The sequence below is a fragment of the Ooceraea biroi genome, chromosome 3 (assembly GCF_003672135.1).
Source record: "Ooceraea biroi isolate clonal line C1 chromosome 3, Obir_v5.4, whole genome shotgun sequence".
NCBI lineage: Eukaryota > Metazoa > Arthropoda > Insecta > Hymenoptera > Formicidae > Ooceraea > Ooceraea biroi.
Window position 1 is genome coordinate 14,196,396 of NC_039508.1, and position 16,681 is coordinate 14,213,076.

Consider the following 16,681-nt stretch of genomic DNA (forward strand, 5'->3'; position numbering starts at 1 on the left):
GTAATGAGCAATTTGAAGTAGAACACATTGTAATACATGGTTTATATTTGATAGCATGTAACCAATTCTTGTAACTGATTAAATTGAACCGTTGAACAATTAATATTGTTATTCATTTCTATACGCATGTAATCTCTATTAATAATGAAAATCAGTTATATATACAAGTTATACAAATGAATATTATATGTATCAAAATCAAATGTTTGTTTCTAAACGAAAATATTCATATTTAAGAAAAGAAATTGAAGTTTACACAAAAAGCGAAGTATCGGTATTAAAACATTTATAAAAATGGAAAATTAATTTTATATTTAAAAAAGTTCTATGCATTAATATATAATTTTTAAAACCAATGTTGTGCTATTTATGAAAACATTTTTATTTAAGAGTTTAGCTTCAAGAAAGCGAATAAAACTCATATTTGTTTTATTTTTTGGGATAACTGAATATTTGAAAAAGCTTTTAGCTAAAGTAAAAGGCACATTTTTTTGGGGTATTTACGAGGATTTTATGCCGAGTCTTTAAATATTCCGCAAGCTCTGGACAACGCAAAGCTGTTACTACACAATAATCTTTGTACATCGAAGAGGTGAGATATATACGAATTTGTCACATACATATGTCGCGAGTAGCGTGCTTCAGTAAATACGGCTTACGCTTTTCTCGAGAGGTGCAGGCGTTTCCTCTCCTCCTGCGCCAACCCTATTTCTTTTACTTTTCCTTCGCCACCCCGACTCGACGCAATCTGACAAACAAATATATTTCAAACTACCTACCGTCCGCGAGAAAGCGGAACCACAGCAAGTCGAGAACGGAATGGAGGATTCGATTATACGACATAGCTGGTAGCGGGCAAGAGGAACGGAACAAAAATCGGATCGCTCACGAAATATAATAGGAAATTCTTCTATGAAGAAAACTTTATGCCGAAATACTAATTTATTTGAGAATTCAATTATATGTATAGAGAGAGAAAAAGGGAAGAAAGAGAAAGAAAGAGAGAGGAAGAAAGAAACCGCAGTCCTGATTATTTTTCTGATTATTTCTCTCTTTTCTTTCGATTTATTTTATACAATGTTGAAGACTACGTGAGACGCTTATAGATTGCTTGATCCTTAAACGGCAAACTCTTATTTTCTCACTTTACTGATATGGTGCGAACGTTCGAACTTCTTTAGATGCTTTTTAGTCGAAACCACTTAGTTACAATTTTTTCTAGAATTTGAGAACAAATGCATACTTTATTAACGATACAAAAGATTTTTGAAAGGTATTTTATATTACTATTGGTCTACTTTATGGAAAAAATTATTGACGAAAATGATAAAGTTTAGTTTGAAATTACTGCATATCAAGTGAAGAAGTAATTTAGCTTTTTGTATTTTCGTATGTCCAGTACACTGTGCATCCAATGTATACCTGATTGAAGGAATTAACAGTTTGAGAAAAGATCGTTTTATAATTCTGCGGAGGCCGCAATGGGCACATGTGTTTCCTATGGGCGTCGAACGATTCTTACTGGTACCTTTTCAGGAATCGATCCACACAAACACTCACACGAACACAACAAACGTCCCCGCGCGGCAGTAATATATCACTCTTTAAGACCTTCGCTTCGGGAGGAACCGTGAAATACGACACACCAGCAACCGCGGCGAGTGCTGCAAGAGGCATTACACGTAGCGACGTCAGGAAAATCTTGACTAGGCTCCCGAGAGAAAATATTTTACTTAGAGGATCCAAGAGAGGCGCGAGCGTATTGCGCGCATGGAATTTATCGTCCATATTATTACGCATCGGCGCATCGTATTGGACATCCGAAACATTCGCCGGATATTCATCACACACGTTCGAAAAATATTTCGCTCAAATTGGAAGTCCGTTATCTTGTCAATCCCGTTCTAAAAATCGAGCTGGGCTGAATATTAGCTACACTGTGCAATTTCGTTGTTTTCCTCGCTCAATGTTCATTCCGTGTATCGCAATAATCGTGGAATTGTTTAACGTTTAACGTAATCCTTCATCTCGCCGATGAAAAATGTACAGCTTATTGTTTGCGCTCAGTTATATAAATAAAATAGCGAGTCTCTGATATAATTGCCACTCGTGGGTGGCTCCCGTGTTCTCTTGATTATCGATCGGATTACATCGCGAAAGAATTCGCCAACTCTCAAATTTCTCACCGGAGGCGGAGGTTCGAGTCACGATTCATGCGCGCGTTTTCGTTAAGGGTGGCTCTCTGGACACTTTATACACGGCTGATACGCCCCTCGAAACCTCCCTCTTTCCTTCCGTTCTACTTTCCGCGAGAGTGCGCACGTGGATCCGCATCCCGCGGAAAACAGGCGTCGCGGCGCCCGATGCATCGTAACTAGCAGCTGTCGCTACAGCTAGGCGAGGATAATTGGCACTTTACGCGCGCGAGTGTAACTCGATCGCGCGTCTTTCACATTGCGCGACTTTAGGGTGGTATTATGCGTCTGCTAATTTCGAAAATTTACTAAACGACAGTGTTTAATTTTGATTTTTCAGAGTTTGACTCAAAGCTCCGAAATCAGGAGGGGTAACTGGAATTAAAAACATTTAATTTAATTTAAATATACATGTTGAAAATTCGATTCAATCAAATTCGAATAAAATAATCATTAAATATACAAATGATTTTCTAGTTATTTGAACAGTGCTTTTGAAAACTGTTTGTCAATTGCACATTAATCGAATAAAGCATACGATTAAAACTGATATTGAGATCGTACACAGATTTTTATTAAATGGATCCTATCACGTTTTTATAAAAAATTGTATGTTTTGATGAAGCAAGGGATATATGGAGAAGTTTAAATTTTAAATAAACTGTAAATGTGCCATTTGCGACGCGTAGTAATTACACTTCTTCATCTTCACGCTTTGTTTGCATGACAAGCAGGAAACGTAAATGTGATTTGAAGAGCGCGAACTTTTCTACTAGTACATCCTGCTTCTCCCATCCTTCGTTCTCTCCAATTCTGCAATTTTCCCATCTTTTGACTTTGCAGCCCATCCTCTTCGATGCCGTTCCATGTAAACTAACCGAGGCGCTGAAAGAACGGACGACGTGGAAGCGAGCGTTTTCCTTATTTATGGGCTTCTCGGAATTTTCCCGCGGACTTTAACGCCACCGTCACCTGTCTAATTTATGAAAAATTCCCAGGGCCGAATTTACGGAGCGTGAAGACGTAGATCTCTATACGCGCAGTAAAGAGAACGATAGACACGGAGAGACGCGCCCGCGCTCTCTCCTTTATTATGATTTAATTCTAGTGCTGGTTCAACTACCGGCGGAGGTAGAATTCTCTTTGCGCTGATAAGCACTAATGTATTTGTAACATCGGTTGAATTATCTCGCATAATTCTAAGCTCACGATTAAAAAATTTAATCTGTGTCAGCATGAATAATAATTTTCGCAATTTTCACTTGAGACATGTATAACAAAAAGGATGGAAAAGTCTGTAAATCCGTGACAACAACCACATTTAGTGAATTTAAAAATATCCCTTAATCCTTCGGTAATAGCGTACCGGTTTATCGTAGAAAAATCAAATATTTGCAGTGTAATCAATTACGATAAGCAGTAATTACGGTTCTAGGTTGTGCGTGGTTTAGATATTACAGTATTTTCGTGGAATATGTGAGCAGTTATTTCTAATGTGCAAACATAATATAATTTAAAAATTAAAAAAGTCTTTAGATAACTTTAATCTTGCATTCTTTCATTATGCTTGAAGCATACATTTTTATCCAGTATTATCCATGCCTGTGAAAATACATAAGAGTTATAAACGATAAAGTCACAAATATGAAGATTTCTCGAGAAGAGTAAAATAATTTCATTTTATTGTGCTTATGTTTAATGCGCACGGAGTGTTTCATGTTTCCCGTAATTGTCATGTTTGTAGTTGCCATAATTTTTTTCCATTATCCGATTTTGTAACTCCCCTTTCGTTCCGTTTAAAAAAATTATAATTAAAAAATGTTTGTCTAGTTTAAAACATATTTAACAGAGCAGAAATTGCATTACAATTAAAATGTTTGAAATATGTTGGGAAATATTCGTGAATTACCGATTGACGAACTTTAAAAATATATTTCTTCATATAAATATTACAAATCGTACGCAGAAAATTTCATATATCTTCACAGCACATCGATTGTCGAACCACGAAGCTTCATGCATAATATTCAACCTTGCTTCACATACACAGTCTTGTCATATTACGTTTTACCTTTGATCAATCGATTTATCCAAAAGCAGCCATCGTTTCTTATAAACATGTTAACGAAAAAAATATATTTCGATACAAAAATATATAGTTTCCTCTGCTAGACGAATGCATAGAAAATATAAATACTCTGATGTTTATTATCTATACAGGGTGTTTCCTAAGTAAGTAGACAAACTTAAGGAGGATATTCCTTGGCTTATTTTAAGAAGAAAAGGTCATATAAACATATGTCCTAAACTGCTTTGTTTTCCAAAAAAAGTACATCACTGTTTTCGTTCACTTTTCGTTTATTATAGAACAGTTTGTATTATTGCAAATGAAACAAATGAAAAACAATAGTAACCAAAAAGAAAAATTATAACGAAAAAGAAAATAGTAACTAAAAAGAAAAATAATAACATCACAGTAACTGCTGAAAATGTCCACCTGCAGCCATGATACACGCCTCAACTCTCCTTTCCATTGATTGACGTACACACTCAAAAATACCTGGAGTGTTACGTATTCTTTCACATCCATCTATTATGCGATTTCTGAGATCTGTTGAAATTTGTTGACTCGTACTGCAAAAGCACGCTATCCGAAAAGTGAACGAAAACAGTGATGTACTTTTTTTGGAAAACAAAGCAGTTTAGGACATATGTTTATATGACCTTTTCTTCTTAAAATAAGCCAAGGAATATCCTCCTTAAGTTTTTCTACTTACTTAGGAAACACCCTGTATATTATGTATATTATTATACATACAACGAAAAATGTCAAATATCAGTTGATGCAAGAATATGTTTGTGACGCGAGAGGAAAAGCAGAATTATTCGCACAGTTTTGCGCGCGTGTTATATTGAAAAGCCAGCATTTTTCTGCATTTTGTACAATTTTAACTGGCAAATATCTCGAGGGTATCAAAAGATTCTTTTGAAGTTGGTTTATTTGAAAACAGTAGCCAATCATCGGTGTGTCTCGGATTAACGCGTAATGCCGAAACGAATGGAGAGCATTTTTTTCGTGTTTTTCATTCGCGAGTGCGGCAGCTCTCGGCATCGCGAGGGAGTTTAGTCGTAACGATGATTTACGTGTCTCGTTTGCTTTTTGTAATTGACATATTGAGCCAGATGGTGTGCGCTGTCAACGGTTCTGCAAACGAGGAGATTTTGCGAATAATCAACACGGTTTCCACGGAAACACGTTTTATAAAAATAACGTCTCGGAATATAACAAGCAAAACATGATAGGACCGAGCGATATTTATACGTATATTATTTTATATGTCCTCTATTTGCATCATATTTAAATAATTTATTTAATCCTACAGATAATTCGAAAGATATCATATTTAACTGATAAATCTCATGTTGTGCATAGAAGAAATATATTGCATACATTAATAACAAAAGTATAGAAAATTGAGCTTTAAAGTAAAATGGCAAATTAATAGTTTAAAATTTTTTAATTTACAATTAATTACATAATTTAAAAGCAACTACTTATGTTTATGTATATTTAGATATATATTTGTAAATCTCTTTATATCATTTTTTTAAGTATCGTTCTTTCATTTTAAGCAAGAAAATAATTAGTTTGTTTATTTAACTTATTTTTCATGTACAAATAACTTTACAAAATTTGCAGATCTTACAGTATACGTATCTCATTGTCAGAGAAATTCGGCTGCAATTCAACTCTAGTCTAACACAGCGGTATGATACGTTAAACAAGTAGCCGAACATTGATCATAAGCCTTTGAGAGAAGCAAATTCGATCAATGCATGTTGTCTATCAGAGGGACGCGTTTGTCATTGTTTCGCTGTCCGAGTAACCGTTGAGACTAAATGGAACAGTGCATCGAGCGGTTTAGATGCGCGAGATACATTTTACGAGCTTGTCTCCTCGGTCTTATTTAAAAGAAGAAACTTTGATATGCAAGCTCAAGGAAGGTTGTACCGTTATTTAACTCAAAGTATTTTTCGAAACTCCGATAAATTTCTGCAAACTTACAATACCGTTAAGAAACGAGAAAACGCGAAAGAAAATTGTTTCCTGCACTTTGGTTTAAAAGCGTTCTGAAATGAATTTTGTGAGAGTGTATCAACGGTTGTAGCATTTTAATTAAATACTCGTATAGTAGCATGAAACGAATTGTGCATATCTTTAATAAATTGTATTTAATAATATTATCGTCATTATTGTATATTGTAGATTCAGAATTTTCTTTTATTTAAAGACACATTAATAAGATAAATAATGAATAAATTTATATGGTTAAAAGAGTGGTATTAGCATCGAACTATTAATTTATAATATTATGTATTGATCAACATATACATGTAAATTAATTATATATTTAATTATAATGCACTGAACCAATGAATGCGCCGTGTACAAAATATTTTAATAGAGAAGAATACAGCCAAGCATGCTCGATAAAGTTTCCTAAACAGGTTGAGACTATAAACTCATAAAATGCATCTTTAGCATTCAAAGCTTATACTGCATTGTTCCATATAATCTACTGCATCTTTATACTTTATTATATCTGCATTCTTCGAACGTTGGCAAACATTTAAAATCGCTTGCTTATCTGTTTTTAAATGATTATCTTTTTGAATGATTATCTCGTGATTTTTAATATCGAGGTTTCTCATATATATACATGTTATTTATTGTTTCATAGTACTAATATTACTGTGATAACATTAATTAACAGCAACAATTAACTGACGATAAAAAAGAATATTTTCTTTATAATAAATAGCTTTAAAATATGTTTAAAAAATTTTCAATTGACATACACTTTAGAATTTAGAAAAATTGATTAATTATACGATATTTTAAATGTCTTCAGAGAAAATGCTGTTTTAAAAATTTTAATTTTTGTCTTTCCATATATCGACGAATTTATGCACGTTTCAGTTAGTCAATGTTTGCAATAACAAAAAAGAAGAGTTAATGCCTGTTTTATCACTTTTATATATGTAAAATGATATTTTTGAATTTTACATGTCGTGAATTTGCTTTCTCTCTCTCTCTCACATACATTTTATAAAGAGAAAGAAAGAAGAGGAAAGAAAAAAGGAGAAATAACCATGTGTTTTAAGCGACCGGGTGAATAAAATTAAACTCATGCACATCGACCAGACGTCTCTTCGCGTATTCTTAGATTGTTCTTGCACGTTATGCTCTGATACACATGGCCCCTACACTCAATGTTATTAACACTGCTCCTTATCACTCCACTACGCCATGTTACGTTTAGAAATAAAAACTATTCTTACATTTTCATGTTGTTCATCGTTAATTTTTAGTATAATTTATAAAAGGCCGATTTTTTTATTTGACAAAGAGAAAATTATATGTTAAGATTAGAATCTATGAACAAAGAAGCATATTAAATAAAATAATAGAATAAAGCTTGAAAAGAACGAGAAAAAGCAATTAAGAATGAATTCCGCTTTAGAACGATTATTCTCCAATTTTTTCTCGTTGACTATAAAAATAATAAAAGGCAAACTGTGAATTTGATCGTATATTCCCTATGTTACAAGAGAAATTTACGTATCGACAGAATCCACAACACAATCCAACATAGGGTAATTGGGCTGTACGCCAGTGTCGTTTACCTGCCGCACGATCGCGTTAACCGCAAATTGCTTTCGTATTTAATGCTTTTCTCTGTATGCGACTATAGCCCCGAGATTCAGAATGTACCATGCAAATTACACATCCTGAGGCACACATGCAATAATAAAAATGAAGATGGATAAACTCTAGTTGATGATCTTCAAATTGTGGTTTCGAAAAATTTATCTTGCATGCACGACAGTTTGTGTTAATGCTACTTTCTGAGCTGCATTATTGTAGATTCAAATGCTCTCAATCAGTATTAAGATCGCAAAGAATCGATATGCTTGTATCAGTTTGATTCATTTTCTGCGAGTAAGAATTAGAGTGATTAAATATAAAAATTACATAATAAATTACGATTTTATTGCAGCATAATTATATTATATATGATAATTTCTTTGGCGATTCGTGATTCTGGACACATTACAAGGGCTAAACATATAAACGGTGGAACCTGTGTACAAATCTTCGCGCGCGTGACGCTGCGCGATCCACCATGACCACTTTAACAAAGCGATGCTTTGATTTTCGGATACTAATGATACTAACAAGCTCTCACAAAGTAATTGAATTTACTTACCACACGCGATCGTATCGCCGCCAATGCCTCCTCTGGGACTGCAGACGTTTACAGAGCTGATCGTAGAAGTCGCTAGCTGCAGTCATGCATTTCAATTATCACTGGTTCATTTATCAATTAACCCTGGCTTCCCATACTTTAAATTTTCACGGGCTTTCCACACTGGGGTACAGGCTATCCTAACATTTAGTTAAAAATATAAGAAAAAATCAACTGATTTTAAGTCACTTTTTTCCAAAAAGTAAGAGAAAGTAGTTTGTAAAATATTCGCTTGCGAAAAAAGGTTACATTCGAAAATCGTGAGTTACTTTATTTTACTTGGGGCTTCAGGCACCCCTGCGTGAGAAGCTAGGGTTAATCGTAACACTATACATTTTCCACGATCATTACACACGTAACGCGTTTAGGACGAGTGACGCGAATTGATAATGCAAAGCAAGGTTATCGCGCGACACCACTTGCATTCGTTCCACTGCGCGACGAGACGTGATAAATTTCAAATGCACAGCAGTTCGCGCTGCTGCGCGATGTTTCGCGGCAACTTCACGCTGCAGAACATAACCGATTGTGAGTATCTAGTGCAAAAATAGCGAGTTACGACCACGTATCTCAATTAACCGAGTCTCCACACTGGTACCTTGTTTAATTGCGTATTTCCGATATCCGTTTCTGAATGGAAGTCATTCTCGACTCAAAAACTACGTTAAAAATCAGGCGCGAGTCTCGTTGAGGTTCCGAACTGATTGCGACGCATTGTAAACCTAAAGCGCAACTACACTAGTCAAATAAATAAGCGAACGTTCAGTTTGCAACAACCGAGGTCAATAGTAAAATTAGATTCCGGACAATGATATGTTTATATTATATCATAAATACCTGTGAGAGAGAGATTGTTGAATTATTTGTTTAGAAAAAGCGAGTCGGTAGCAAGTCGATATTCGTCACGACCTTCTAGAGGGAGGGAACTTTGAATATCGTTAAATAAAAAATAAACCAACGGCAAAAGAGTCGTGTATACCAAACGTACAAAAAAACGCATGCTTTAAATCCGCGAATTCAATTATATATCCATGATTGTATATCCGGAAAAACCCAGAGAGAACTTCCGATTGTATATCAAAGCTCAATAAGGCCAATTTTACATCCATACCGGAACAATTGTGGCGGAAATAATAATTTGTTTATTTAACGAATAAAAGAGAGAAAAGAGAGAAGCCTCTAGCGAGAAGCTATCGCAATCGCGGTCATCAAAAACTTTTTCGTGCGCGAATGTGAGTAACGCGTAGAGTTATTCCATAGTTGTTACATTGTTTCTATATTCTTGATTAATATTCTTGCCTGCTGTAATACTTGCATTTTAATTATTCTACATATGTGCATTTTATTCATAATTGATGGATTGTACATATAATCTCTGACTTGAAATTGTATAATAAATTAACAAACTAAAGCTAAATTTAATCATATTTGCATAACTAATAATTTGCTTTTGTTTATGATAATCTCATGCTATTATATCGCACAGCAATCGTGTTTTGACGAGATTTTCAGTATGAAATAACAGATACAATAAAATTCCAACTCTTTATCCGCAGTCGATTCGGCATTGTTACTCAGGATCGCTTTACGTATGCGAGTCTCGGAATTCCACTTAGGTTATTTTACATGGTTTTCTATTTTTTCTCGCTCTCGAGCGTAGTCACGTGTATGTATACATTTGTTTTTGATACTTGTGAGTATACGAGGCACGCGAGGGTCAAACTCGTCTCAGATGTTTCGGAAATTCGACCAGAATATCTAAACCCCGACCTAACCCCCGAACGGCCGAGAGAGAACGAGCGGACGCGCGAGATTCGGACGCGAGAGCGCATGAGCCGACCGGTCGTGACGTCGCGCGACGCGCAGCCCCGCTTTCAAAAGTGCCAGCTCTCCGTTAGTCGCGCGCCGAGCTTCGAGCGATGCGTTCGTCTCGTGTCCCTCGCACCCCTGTGCGTAACCGCGTCCAAATACTCTGACAGAACCCGCCGTATTCAGTATTCCCGTGCACAGAGGAGCGACACCAATCTCCGTAAAACTGTACGCATCGCGTGTGGTCGTCCCGGAAGTTTCGTGCTAGAGGAAATCCGAGCGATCGCGCGAATACGGAACGGTGCGAAGTTGGCCGCCGGTGAATCTAGCGCTACCGCGACGAACGACGCGGCAAAGCGGCGCCAATTTACGGAGCATTCAGTGCTGGACGCAGCGAACAATTGCGTCGCGATTGCATCCCGCGGTATCGCATCCCGCTGATTTTAACAACTTCGAGGCAATGGCTAGCGCCTACGCTCCACGGACTGCGCCCCGCAAGGCGGATCGAAGTGAGACATTACGTCACGCGGTTTGACAATCGAGTGGCGTCGACGGCGTCAGCGGTGGCGGCGGCGGTTTCGAGAGGGATCAGTTTTGGAGCTCGGTAAGTCGCGCGGGTACGTAGATCGGATTTGCCGGATGTGCGAGGGTATGGCGCATCGCGAGACGCACCGGCGCTATCGAGCTTGAGCGAAACGGTTCGGTCGGAATGATCGATTCGAGTTCGATGACTCTGCGGCGGGTGACTCGTTGTCGTTGAATGGCTACGGAGGTGTCTTGACCGTGGAATCGGTGATCGAAGTGCGAGTGCTGTGGCGTATCAGTGTGGCATCGGTGTAAGGCTTGACTGATCAGTGTGACGATGATCTTGGTCAGTGCAGCGGTCAGGAGGCGAGTGACGATGATCGTGCTGGCGGTATCGCTGCTGCTTCTTCGGCCTCATCGGGCAGCGGCCTCCGACAATTTGGGTGAGTGATCTTTCACCTTCATGTACCTTTAACTCGGAGTTGAGAGAACTCCGTTGCAGTTTCGATGCATTTCAATGCTGAATTTCGATACTACAGACGTGCAGGCGATTGTTCGATTCGTAACAAGCGCGAACGTCCGATTCAGCGAAATTATGCGAGACCGGGGCTCCAGCCTTTGTCTCGCATAGCGATGCTGTAACTTATGATTTTCTCACGTTCAACTGCGAGAGATATTCTGCGTGAAACTGCACGAAGCTGCAAATAATGTAATTTTTACGATAGAAGACCGTTCGAAGCGCGAGAGAAGATAAAAGACATTTTCTGAGCGCAGCGGAATTTTTTATCTTTAAAGACACTGACACGTACGTGTACGTTTAGTTTTCTGAAATTAAAATACGTACATTATCGTAAAGCACCAATAGCCATCACAATAATACAAACGGATGAACAGATCAAAAAATGTAAAAAAATATAAAATGAATAGTTACGAAACAAAAAATTAAATCATTCTTTTTCTTTAAAAAAAATTGTCCCTGAAGAAGTTAACGCATGTGAATTTCAATAAAATAAATATGTTGTACTAAGGAAACTTACTTTGGAAGCAACATATTAGGTTTTTTAATAACCGCTTTACCATCTAACAAGTTGGATAAAAGCGAACAAGCGCGGAAATGCAACATGGACCATTTTTTTCAAAAATGTTATCTGGCATGATGAAGTTGGGTTTGAAATTGAATCCTGTCGTTACCTATTCTAGCTAAAGGCAAGAGATGCCAAGCGGTAACTCCATGTGCATGTAATTAAGAGATTAGAGAGCAAATTGAGGGAATTGCCGCTCGGGGGATGTCGCATGTCGCTTCGCGTTTAGTGCCGTCTTTCGCGATGCCTAAGGCGTCGCGCGTAGTCCTGCAATAATTAATATTATCAGTCTTAATAACGTTAAAGTCGATATCTCGTCTCGCGGCATCGAAGCGCGGGATCTATTCTCGTTTTGATTTATGTGGTGAATTCAGGGCCCAATGCACCATAAATCGAGGATCATTGTGACGTGCGAATTAGTTGCGACCCAGCCGCGCGTATAATTTATCTAACACGTAAAATCGTTTACATATAGATAACGGTTGTCAAGCGCGTTTTATGTCCACGTGCGCGTGCGCTCTGATTTGCGATTAAACGAATATATCGTGGGATATATGGGATTTGTAAGAACCACTCGGTTATATCCGGTTACCGCCACTACAATTTACGAGGGCTCGTACATCGTGACTGTCGATTTGTTAGAGAATTAGCGTATTGGTTAGTAATTAATGCTGGGGAAAGAATCGACTTCCCAAACACACGTATTTAGCGCGACATTTTCGAAAGTTTCAAAGTAATTTTGCAGAGTTACGTATAATGAGAAATTAATATGCAAAATGGGAACTGTTGCAAAGCTTTGAGTCTAGTCACAAATTTAGTTAAAATCTAGTTCTAACAAATCGCTGGAACATGACAATGTTAAATTCATTGATTTAAATCAATTCTTGGTTTTTATTTTCAATTTTGGGGCTAGCTGAAACGATTTGTGCACGAATTTGGTATAAAAGTAATTTAAAATTATCACTAGCATTACATAAAAATATATTACCATTGTAATCTTCAATTCGGTGATATATGAACATTTTTGATACATGATTCACCTCTTATGATCTCTCATGTCGCGCTAATGCACCCGGATCGCGTTTCGACAGATACGATAAAACTCTGAAAATGCTCGGCACGTTATGTCAAATACTAGATGACGTCGATCGTTCGGCGACGTGCGATCATAAAATTGGGGAAACCCGTCATGTAGGTGCTAACGTGTGCGAAAAGAAGGAGAAGCAGAAGAGCAAGATGAATAAAGGAAGGAAAAGAATAGACAGTGCATTTGCGCGGGACGACGAATAGCCGCGGGAAGAAAGCGCGTAATTACTCTCGTAAATCTATCGGATATTTTCGAAGGAAGGAAAGAGATCGGGTGTGTTCCGTCGATGGCACTTTGTCGATAGTCCGCAGTCGTTTTGTCCTGCTCGTAAATCCTTATTATAATTGGCGCATATTACGGCAGAACGGTCAAAAATCGAGATCGACAGCGACCGTCATTGCGGCCTTAGTAGTTTGAAAAGTTGCCGTCATCTCTATAAATTCCTCGAAACGATGGATGTCCGCGGGTTTACGTATGGTTGAAGTTTTATAGATCCTGATAAAAAATGCAAAAAAGCCAAAGAAACTCGATAAAAGAGAGATGTCAGGTAATGTGAGGACATTTTGTTATTTTTGACATGTTTAAAATATTATAATGTTACGTTCTGTAAAAAGAGTTACCTGAGCAGATATATGTTTTGCGCGGAATAGACTCAGCTCGCATTTCAGAAATTATTCGGATTATCTTACGCGTCATGTCGGGTAACGTTATGGCGCTTGGATTGAGGATAAATGTTCATCATATAACTGACACAAGATTTGCACTCGGGCAATGCGTTATATACATAACTTAATCTTGATTATCTTGTTCGGATATCTTTGCCGTCTTACGCGATAGATTGTACAAAATCTGTACGAAATGAGGTCACGAACTGCAGGGGGAATGCGCACCTATCTGCAATTCGCCGGGAACAATTCTTCCATGGCCATAATTCAGCGCTGCCAGCGAAAAAAACGGACAAGTCGTAATTCTCACTCTTTCGTGAAATAGATTCGAATATTCGAAAATTAATGCAAGATATTTTATATTCGCAACAGTCGCCGCGATGAAATACGAGCCAGCTAGTCTGTGCACTGTGCACTGAAAGCTGTGCGAATGCAATTTTGACAAAATCTCTGAATTTCCTTTCTATCTCATTTTAATATTTCTATATGCTCTGCACTATATAAGATGCATTATGATAGATATAAAAGTTTCATGAATTGATAACGTAGTGATTTACAAGTAATGTTAAATATTCTTTGCAGCATAAAGTTAGGTTTCTTGTTACAGCTTCTTGTTACGTAGAAGCAATTTGCTCTAAATTCACCGATTTTGCAGTCAGTCATATCAATTTACGTAGTTATTGTAGTAGTGCTTATACGAAGTAAAACAATAGCTCGCATTGGTAATTAACCACCGCATCCGAGCAATTTCGAGAGTCAAATACAATTAAAGGTTTTTCAGCCTCCATTTTCATCACTATCGGTATTTCGATTGTCTCTTTAGGTGGTCCGGTTTTGGTCGAGTTGCTGGCGTAGATTCATTCCACGATCTTCAATGATTCCTTTTTTATTTGTTTTATAAATGATTTAAAATTGTATTATTCGGAGGACTTGAGAGAATTTCTTATACGACATGTCTTTTAAATAATTCGCAAGTCTCACACACATCTCATATTATAAATTTTTTTAGTATTATTCACCACATTGCTATGTATCGTACCATTTTTCATTTTAATAACGAGTATGTTTGCCAGTATATATATCACGGCCGGTGTCATGATTGATGCGACAAACGTATTCTTGTCGTGTTACGGATTCTTTCCCTATCGACACCGTCTTACTCACCCTCTCACATTCAATCTCGCACATTCTTTTCGGGATAAAAGTTTCGACGGGAGAGCACTTCGTTTTCAAGCTTTCCCATTTCCGTTTTCGCTCCCGCCTTACGGTCGCCGCAACAGAACGCCTATTTCTCGACTCTCGATTCAGCAAGTCGCATAGAGTACGTAGCTTGCTCGGCTATGGTTTAGTAGCGGTCTATACTTGGCGGAAGTGCATTTACCTATTGTTCGGCTGGCTCGTCTTTCTTTCCGAGTTGAAAGCGTGCCCAATCTACATATCTGGCCTCATGTAAATTTCCCGTGTTGCACGTTACCGTTCGCTGCTTCGGTTCTGTTATTTGTAATGCTGAAACTGCTCTCTATAACGTCAGTAGTTACGATTTTGAGCGACATGAAGCAGCTCGCTACGAAATTGCATTTTTGACTGTTTTTATTTGATGGCGACCCTTCTGCGTGCAAGAGCGCGCATTACTTTTCAAACGAGCTTCGTGAATTACCGATATGTACGCTTGGTTTCTTCGTTACTCTTATAAGGATGCGCTTAATTTACATATGTATCCACTCAAACGTAAAATTCTTACTGCCTTTTCATACTGATTCACTGTACATGATCTACCGCACGTATGGTTACCTCTTTCATTCGAATGTCCCGTTTTTCTCTTTCAAAATTCTCGAGAACAAATAGAAAGATCCAAAGTTGGTTGCTTTGAAATTGTGATCTTGGCTGGTAAGAAAAGTTGCAGCTGCATGTTTTAAACATTAGAATGCGGAAGGTCAAAGTTTGTCATACTACGAGTGTCGTATGACGAAGTCGTGATAACTAGATTCACGATTTTGTGATGATCCGGATTCACTCTGCCATACTAAAACAATGATGGAACAGATTTTTATTTTCGTTTTGCTTGTATTTGATAAATCATCGTTGACTGAGACAATCAATGCAGCTTTTCGAAATGCGTGCATGCGCGAGACGTTAGTCTTAGCGGATCGATCAGTTACGCTCATGTCACATAGACGAATTAGCATAATCTCGGTCGAGCGGAATTTATAGTGAAATAACTATAAATGAACGGTAATTACATGCATTTATACAGCGTATTTAGCGACACGTAGGAATATTTACGATACATGGACATAATCCGCGATGTATGTAATTAATGCGGAATTATACAGGCCGCGGCGACCGCGCGGGTCATCTCTTGTCGCGTTTATCCCTTACGATTGATGAGGTGGTTCGTAATATGCGGATAACTTTGCGAATTGAGCGTGTATCGAGTCTATCTGCGAGATAATTATTAGTTGGTAATTTGCGATCGCATTACCATCTGTCTAAGCTTTCGTATACGGCCGTGCAGTGAACTTGAATAATTTGTTAATAATACATTATATATATACGTATAAGCACGTTATTAAACACGCATAAGTAAGCGCACAGTATTCTCGTTAATGGAATTTGATGAATTGTGTCCGCCCTATTCAAATTTTATCGCGTAGGTAATCCATTAACGAGAAACCATGATTTCTACGAAATGCTCTCCAAGTGTCTTTATTAATATTTGTTTCATGGATATTATTTTCGTTAATTTTATACAATATTGTTTTCGTTTATAAATCCAAATGTATTTTTTATATTTGACAAAAATCAATTCACAGTTAGTTTGGTATTTATCATGGAACACGAAATTGAGTTTCCCATATGCAAATCTGAAATGAAATATACATATAATCAACTAGACATAACATTGCAAATATAAATAATGTTACGAAAACATGTTTTAACGGAATCTTTCGTTCGTAAGTTGTGGATCGCGGTTAATTGAAGAAGTTGATACGGACATGCGGCTTTT

At 37.4% G+C, this 16,681-nt stretch overlaps 1 protein-coding gene across 3 annotated transcripts in view; it reads left to right on the forward strand.

Annotated features, from left to right (window-relative positions):
* Positions 1-10,385: 10,385 nt before the first annotated feature.
* Positions 10,386-16,681, forward strand: part of LOC105286806 (protein eva-1) — a 133,060-nt gene continuing 126,764 nt past the window's right edge. For 2 of the 3 annotated variants that reach the window (XM_011352019.3, XM_011352020.3), the window contains exon 1: positions 10,388-11,283. In XM_011352019.3, coding sequence (XP_011350321.1) covers positions 11,178-11,283 — 106 coding nt within the window. In that variant the 5' untranslated portion in view covers positions 10,388-11,177. Of the gene's footprint in view, positions 11,284-16,681 lie in introns of all 3 variants that reach the window. The other variant, XM_026968226.1, reaches the window with a different exon arrangement.